This window comes from Dasypus novemcinctus, chromosome 3, assembly GCF_030445035.2.
Source record: "Dasypus novemcinctus isolate mDasNov1 chromosome 3, mDasNov1.1.hap2, whole genome shotgun sequence".
Classification (NCBI taxonomy): domain Eukaryota; kingdom Metazoa; phylum Chordata; class Mammalia; order Cingulata; family Dasypodidae; genus Dasypus; species Dasypus novemcinctus.
The window spans coordinates 120145175-120153913 of NC_080675.1; the positions used below are offsets into that span (position 1 = coordinate 120145175).

General features: G+C 37.0%; 1 protein-coding gene and 1 non-coding gene across 8 annotated transcripts in view; one reads left to right on the forward strand and one right to left on the reverse strand.

Annotated features, from left to right (window-relative positions):
* The window catches only part of SLC12A1 (solute carrier family 12 member 1), a 103232-nt gene extending 94915 nt beyond the window's left edge, over positions 1-8317 (forward strand). For 6 of the 7 annotated variants that reach the window (XM_071214183.1, XM_071214184.1, XM_071214185.1 and 3 more), the window contains 3 exons: positions 4820-4955; positions 6318-6385; positions 7074-8317. In XM_071214183.1, the coding sequence (XP_071070284.1) occupies positions 4820-4955; positions 6318-6385; positions 7074-7209 (340 nt within the window). In that variant the 3' untranslated portion in view covers positions 7210-8317. Of the gene's footprint in view, positions 1-31; positions 128-4819; positions 4956-6317; positions 6386-7073 lie in introns of those variants that run through there. The other variant, XM_071214182.1, reaches the window with a different exon arrangement.
* On the reverse strand, positions 30-100 carry TRNAA-UGC (transfer RNA alanine (anticodon UGC)). The gene has a single exon. It is a non-coding gene; the product is annotated as a tRNA-Ala (tRNA).
* Positions 8318-8739: the final 422 nt, after the last annotated feature.

The window sequence follows — 8739 nt, forward strand, 5'->3', positions numbered from 1 at the left end:
CCTACACTTTCTTTCGATTTTTTTTTTTTAGCAGGTACCGGGGATTGAACCCAGACCGCATGCATGCAAAGCAGGCGCTCAACGACTGAGCTACACCTGCTCCCCCCTATACTTTCGATGTAATTTTTCTGTAATCTAAAACTTCCTTAAAAATAAAGTTTATTATTATAAAAAAGAAAAAGAAAAATGAAGAACCTATTTATACGTCTCCTTGATAGAGTTCAGTCTGGCATGAACTGGGTTGTCCTACAATAATCTCTGATAGCCTTCCACTTTTCTTTCAAGGAATTTTAATTCCTTACGTGATTTATAGGGATTTGATCAAATGGGTTCATCCTATGGCCCAATTGTTGAAAATGCATTCTCTTTCACAGCACAGCAGAGCCAGTGTTTCCCTAGCACGTGCCCCATAGCAACTTTTCTGTTGTCTAGAAGTTAGCCACTGTGTCTCCTAATGACTGGATTTTCCATTAGCCCTGACCCAATGCTGGGCACAAATCAGTCACCCACTTCATATAGTTTCATACTTGCCACCATTGGCCTTACCAGCAGCAAAAGACTAAGCTTGCCAATTGTTCTGTTCCTATATTCTTCTGTTTCTGTCCATCAACCTGATGACCTGGTTTCTTCCCTTTCTTTCACAAGTCTTGGCCCAGCTGCCATGGTGCTGCCAGCTCATCCAGCCTTTCCATCCTATCTTGAGGATGTTGGTGGATCTACCTCTTCTGTGAATGGAGCCTCTTCACTCTTAGAGTACCTGTCATAGTCTGGGCATTCTCCACCTTACCAACCCTGACCTTTCTCCCATGTTTTCTTCTTTTCAGGGAGCAAAACTCTATGAACAGTAGTAAGAAAAGTAGGACCCAGAAATTTTTGTCCTGGTATCTAAATATGATTTGGGATAAACATTTTAATTTGGTGTTTCTAACCATTCTTCATCATCCTGCAACCAAGAGCTCTACTTCCTTCCTCAGGAAAAAAGTCAATTATCACAATTTTGGAGTTTTTACTTCTGATATTTCAAGGTCTTATGGAAAATTCAGGAAAAAAAAAAATCCTGCCTTACTGGAATAAAAGAATCCTTCAGCTAGCATAGGTATGAAGAAAGAAGGCCCCCAAGGAGAAATGTGCTTGAAGGGCCATCCTCCTCTCTTTATCCTTCTGCTATTCCTGGTTCCATATTACTTTATAAAACTATCACATATCTGATACTGGCAATAGTCATTTCAATATATGAAGGTAGCCCTATTTTAGAAAAGATAGGGAATGGTATGGTCAGTAAATCTCACAAGTGGCCACCAGGGGCACATCTGACACCTCTGTGATAATTAGAAAAAGGCCACTCCTCTGGGCACCTAATTAGAGAAAGGGAACCCTTCTTCTGGGCTGACTCAGTCCTGGTCCAGGGCCCAAGGTTAGGGAGTGGAGTACTGGCTATATCTGAGCCCCACAGAGGCCTTCCTGGCTGGGTAGCCCTTATTTACCTTTGACAACTATCCCCTGATTGCTCCTCTTGGCCACTCAATCACCAGTGATACACATGCCAAAAATAGCTTGTCAGTGATTTCCATGTCTGAGGCTAATGTTAAATGCCCTTAAATTGCCTTTAATAACTCTTTCAACTACCCGTAAAACAGCAGTGAACCTTGATGGAAACATTTTATCATAGAAACATTATCTATAAATATAGCAGGGCAAGAGTGAAAGGGAGTACAAAAGCAAAGTTAATGAGAAAATAATTGCACCAGGAGAAATTGAAAAGTCTTATGGTTAAATTTCATTTTTTATTGTATAGACTGAGTTAAAAGGAATGGACCAAAAAAGACAAAATCTTTATATGGAAATCAAAGAGAAACTAGAAGCAATTAAGTAGATACTTTAGTTTAAAGATGATAGAATAGTCACAAAAAACAATTAGTACATTACTTTGAGAGAAGAAAAGAAATCTTTGTGTGAACTTGAGGAAAAAAATGTATGTAATTAAATTTTTTTTAAAACTTTAATATGAAGAATGGGATAGGGAAGGCAGGGTAGAGATTAATTTTATAAATTGAATTATTCTTATTTATATTTAATAGCATGTATTACTGACTTATTCTAGGATCAATTAAAATTTATTTATTAGAAAAATGAGAGTCCGTGAAAATTTATATTAAAATTGGGAATAATCTTGAACCATCTTTGTACCACCTAGATAGGAGAATGGAAAAGCAATGGCCCAGCTTTGAAGAAATTAAAGATGAATATGTCAAGGAGCAGTAAGAGATAAGAGAAAAGAAACAGGCAAATGCAGCCTCATTATAGCCCTCACTGTCACGTAACATGCTTTCATTATGAGTAAGAAAACCTAACTCACAGTGACTTAGGTAACAGAAATGATTGGTATACCTAACTGAAGTCCAAGTGAAGCCTGGTTTTCAGGCAGGGTCTTCGGTCTAGCTACTGTCCTCTTCCATTGTGAAATCACCAACCAAGGTGACTTAGCTTTAGAAACAAGATGGCTGCCAATAACAACCAGGACTATATACTTGTCCAGCTATGTTCAGTGAGAGCGGAAGTGTGTCTCTTCCCCTGTCCTTGACCTCCAGTCCTGGGCTTCATTCAGATTGCACCATCCCTGAGATTCACTGTGGCCAGCAGAATACCAGGTGCCTATTGTTCCCAAACTGCCTGGGTTATTTGCCCATCCTGACCAATCCCTCTGGCAGAGACGGTAGAATTATGCTTGCTGGCTGGCGTTGGGGATGGAGTCAGGCTCACTGAACGACCATGGGGGAAAGGTAGTGTGGATGACAAAATCCATCTCACTTTCTGCCTTTCAGGAAACTATGTCTGACTGTGTTTTCAAATGAGGTCCTGCACTGAGGTGTGAAGAATATTCTCATGCTGATCAAAAAAAGTACAAGGAGAGCTTCAACAGAGACCCACTCAATTCAGCCCTTGCGGCTATTAAATAAAGTGATTGCTTTGCTTTTACAGAGCACTGTACTTTTCTGAGCACTGTTACCCAAATCATCACCATGACCCTCACACCAGATCTGAGCAGCCATGGTGACCCCCTTTTTTATAGGCAAGGTTGTCCAGGCTGAGCAGGGCAACAGAAGTGCTGCACTAGAAACCCAGGTTCTTCTCTCCAAGTCCAGTGCTGTTTCCCAGTATTCTTTCCATCGTACTGACCACTGCCAAAGGTCTCTGAAGGCATGATACTGTTGGGAGGAATAGCAAATAAAAGTATTGGTGTAGTTGAAAGAATAATAGAGCCTATCAGTCTTATTTCTTCTCTGCCTTTGTCTGCACTTCTAAATAAGTCAATGCATTAGAAATTCACTACACTAAGTATCTCTTCAGTCTCTTAACAAAGGCTCACTGGTAGGTGCAATCCTGTCCCTTTGTAATCTGCACTTTTATCTTCAAATCCTAAATCAGGCTAACTGATGAGATAATTGAACTCGTTTCATATTTTAATTTCTTAACCTTACAGCACATCGATTCTAATTATCACTCATTTTAAAGTTACTAAATTATAAGCAAGCTACATTATATAACCAAAGAAAATTGTTCACACTTGAGATCATCTTAAAGTAACATACTGAAGATAACTATTCCCATAAATTGTAAGGTTTGCTTTATGTGACTGTTTTAAAAGTAAATCTGAGATCCTTATGAAAGACAAGCATGAGATTTTTCAGCAATTTTTAAAGTATTCTATAGCTCCTATGTACTTATTTTCTACTCAATATGTAATTTTTAATCAATCTAAAATGGCCTCAGATTTTAAGACATTAAAATATTATTTATTTTCATATTTAAATCACCATCCAGTACATGGATACAGATATAATATAGAATTGAAAAAAAAGCTTTAGAAAATAATACTCTTATGAGTTATGCAATCTGATATTTTCTCTCCTCATCTTATCTCTTCTGTCCTGTCCTATTTCAATTTCACAAATGTTAGTTAAGATCCACTGGGTTCATTTCATGACCTATGTGTCTCAAACCATATCTGAACCCTGATCTAGAGAACCATTATGAATATTTCAGCACTGTTTCTTCCAGGACCTTTCAGTACCTTGTGTTCTTGACATAGATGAGATCACAGTATATATACTGTTGTGTTCTGCTTTTCTCATTTAATATTAAATAAATGTATATATATATTATTGATTTTTGTTCTTTCCCCTAAAGTGCACCTGAACAATAGTCTTTTGAAAATCTCAGGCAGCAACATCAGACACCCGAAGGACAAAGGGCACATTCTTTGCCGCAAGCCTCCAAGTTGTTTTGTAGTCATTACACTCATGGAGCTCTTGCTATTCTCCTTGTACTTACCCACAGCCTCCTGCCATGAGTGGGAGTTGCCTTGTGGACTGAAGGGAAGGGTGGTCTTACCCAGCTTACAAGGAGCCTGGATTACCTCCCATGTTAATTCATGTCTCCTGTAGAGCATGTACAATAAGCAGGTGATAACTCATCTGTGGGCTAATGTGTCTACATTAAATATAACTGTCTTTGACTACACTATGAGGAAAATATCTTTGCAGAACAATTATTCTCTATGTGTTTGTGTGTTTAAATTCAGTATCTAATACCTCGTAGGCTAATAAGACCTCAAGCATGTTTAGGTCTTACGGTGGAGAGGCAGTATCATAGCCATTGGTTTTATTCACAGTAAATTCCCTGCTAAGATAATTCTTAAAAGATTTGCATGACATTCAGCTCTGATTCTGTAGCCAGCAGAGCCAGTCATACCTGGAGTATCTGTGAAATAATGAGTTAGTTTCCCACTATGAGGCCTCCTTTATAATTCCAATTTTAGCTGGAAAGTCTTTGAAGAGATGATTGAACCATATCGGCTCCATGAAAGCTGCAAAGATTTAACAACTGCTGAGAAATTAAAGAGAGAAACTCCGTGGAAAATTACAGATGCAGAGCTGGAAGCAGTCAAGGAAAAGGTAAGGACTTGTCCTTAATTTTTGCTTTGCTGTCTAACTAGCTGAAAAAACACGGGTTGATTTAGAGATCAAGAAGTGAGGAACTGGTTATCGAATTTTATTCAAAATCCAGGGTTTTGGCATTTTTAATGTTTTTTTCAGTTACGTTTCTGGGTATGAGGATTTAAAAACTTTTCTTTCTTTTTTAAATAAAATCGATTATTTTTTAAAACTTCAAAAACAGGTCATCGGTACACATCGTGAAGTCTTCTTTCAAAATTAATTTAAGAGAGCAGGAGACAGACCCATCAGTTTGAAATAATTTAAGTCCAGTCAATAATGTATGCAAAGTAGATAAAGGTAGTTTGACTTACAATTTTTAAGATAATAACAAAGAATTTTAACCTGATAAAGATAACGATGAAAAAACAAGCAAAGGGGTCTATAAGGGGATGTCCTTAGATAATTGGTTGCAACAATTAATAGTAACACTGGAATGTACACAAGTTGCAGGACAGATGGGAAATGGTGAACTTTTCTAGAGAGCCCAGTAAGATGGGAGTTACCCTGCCTGATCTGAGCCAAATGAAGTTGGTGGGAGTGAGGAAGCAAGAATTAGGTCAAAGAATTAATATTTGAATTGGACAATCAAGAAAAAGACCACAAGCACCTCTACACTACAAAATCTAAATAAACTATATTAGGAGATGAGCATAGGACAAATTATAGCAAGAAAATAAAAGCAATTCAGATTTACTGGGGAAATAATGAATTGGGAATCATAAACTCTGTGTGTAACAAACTGCCCAACTCTAACAAAGACTTTCCATATAATTGAGCAAGTCAGACAATTTTTATGAGCCTTAGTTCTTAGTGAAATATAATAACTACTACTTTCATCACTACAAAATAGTTAATGTGGTTATTTTTCTGAGGAGTCTTTGGTGGTTTCTAAGTTGAAGCTGGTCCCTTGTACTGATAAAGTAGTCAAAGAGCTCAAAGAAAGGTAGACTAGAATATAATCTGTATTTTTAGGAGAACGAATAGATAGCAAGACTAAGTCAGTTTTCTTCAACCACAAACCTGTTTCCTCAAACCAGCCATTCTTATATTCTTTTCACTGTAATCCATGCTGTTTTTTGCATGTTTGTTTCACCTGGAATTTAGTAAGCCATTATGATAATAGCACAATGATAATCTGGCCCTATTCTAAAGTTTCTCAAGAGTTTTCAGAATACTATAAATTTCCAAACCTGAATGAAATCAGTGTAATTTTTTAAAATGAAGTTTTCTGCTCATCTGTAATTTGAGGTGAAAAGATAAATTCTAATTCACACAACCTGGTAGAACTTTCCCCAATAAAATCTTTAATGTTGTTTGCAGTGTTACCGGCAAGTTCGACTGAATGAACTCTTACAGGAACACTCAAGAGCTGCTAATCTCATTGTCCTGTAAGTATCACTGTAAACATTTAACAATCTTAGATAGAAATTTTAGGGTAAATGGGTTAATCCATTTAAAAGCTCATGGCTATTCAGATGGAAAGTTAAAAATATTTGAGTATGTGAGATTTTAGAAAGTGAAGGAGACCCTGGCAACTGGGGCCTGTGTGCGTTAGAAGTCCTCTTAGCCCTTCCCGATCATGCCCTGCCCATGAGGCCTGGAGGAAGTGCCCACCTAGAACCCATGTCCTTCTGCACTCTGACCCAGGCACCTGGGACCCTGGAATTCCCTGCCTAGCCAGCCCCAGGTTCACTGGCCTCTTCCCCACACGGGTCCCCCTGAGGTTTCTCCCAAATAGAAGAGCTTTAAATTACTGTGAAAAATCATTTACACACACACACTTACAAAACTGATCAAAAAAGGTTGAACAGATTCTCTATTTAAAGAAGAGCAAGCATTAAAAACCTTTTTTGTCTCCTCTCCTGAGCCTAATTTTCTGTTTTAGAGATATGTGTGTTATCTGAGAATATATCAGTTTAATAGCTATACTCAAAATAATTTCAGTGGTTTCTTTCTTTTTTTTTTTTTTTGCAAAAGTTTCAGGCCACTGGTTAATAAACAGCTCAGAAATATTACTGATGTTATTGCCTGTAATAATTCTCAATTTTGTTTTTTGTTTTCTTTCCATGCTGTCAGGAGCCTTCCAGTGGCAAGAAAAGGATCTATATCAGATTTGTTGTACATGGCTTGGTTGGAAATCCTGACGAAGAACCTCCCTCCTGTTTTACTAGTTAGAGGAAATCATAAAAATGTCCTAACATTTTACTCTTAAAATATGAAAGATTAGAGCACATTTTAACTTAATGTACTTTACGTTGCAAATCTGACCTATAGATAAGTAAACCTAGACTATCCTAAAATTTGTCTTTATATTTTTTAATCAGCTAATGGCTATAGTTACTTTTTCCCCTCTGTCAGTTTAGGGGGATGTCAAAGCTAATGCTACCCCAAGATAAACATTATCACTACTGTTGCTATAAATTAATGTCTGACTTATACTCACGAAAACCACCAACTGGACTGTAAGCTCCTGCAGGCAAACAATCTTTTTTTCTCTATGAAGTTTGCATCTAGGCCTGGTATAGGCCTCAGCCCCACAGCGGATTCTCAATAGTAACTGACAGGCTAATATAGTAAACAAGGGAGGGGGTTTTCAAAGGAAAAGACCAAATTGGTAGGAAACATGACTATTCTTGGCCTCCTGAGAGGTTCATACTTACAAAGAAGACTTGAAAATCAATAACTGAAAACTATAAGAAGTTATTGAGTCTGCAAAATGTTTAAAGTGGTTACTTAAATAGGGTTATTTAATGTGAAAAAATTATATACTTAGATCGATCTGTGCAATCCTTGATAACACACAGCTTGAACTTGCTGCTGACTGAAAAGCAAATGAGCTAGATTAGAGGAAAACATATGTTCCAATGATATGAAATATATTCCACTTTTAATACATAAACTTTAATTGTCCTCTCTACTAAATATTTTGAAATTTCTATCATACTGTTACTTTACATATTTTTCTTAATTAAGAGGTTAGCACAGATGAAATCTTTATAGACTTTTAATTGAAAACCAAGTACACAAATTTTCAGGCTGATATAAACACATCCTGAATCACATGTTTAGTTAGTTTATAACATGATTATATGGATTTAAAAGAATAATTAAAACATGAAGTGAAGAAATTTGGAATATACAGATACTGATTTTTCTCATTTTTGTTAACATACCTATAATATTTAATCACATTGAGAAACCAACAAACAATTGTTTTGCTGTTGAATGGCTTGATTTTTTTCCTGAAGTATGTTGGCTGATAATTTGAACTAATGAAATATGTAGGAAAAATGAACCTGAAATAAAAGTGTTCACATTCATTTGCTTTGGCGTAGGTCATGCTTTTACTTCTCGGTCCCTAAGATTCTCATGCAATGATGTATTAAATATGAGCCTGAGCACCTCAATCAGTTGCCTTGTCTGCATACAGGTCATTTAAAGAGAGGATTCAAGATTAGGGCTTTCAGGTCCCAGCCTTTCAACTCAGAAGGATGACCAGGGAGGAAAAGGGAAACAATTGGCAAAGTAGAAGCAGCAGGATATCCCTATTCATCCAGGCTCCATTTCATTATCTCATCACCATGGCCTCAACATGAACTTGGCTATATTTACCAAGAGTTATTCCATCTCTGAAATCCTAAACAGAACTTTGAGCATAACCCCTTTCCTTTCCATTTTCTGTTGCCTTCATTTCTTCCCAGTACAGCTGCTCTTGATCTCAAAACTTCATTTCTTACTGCTA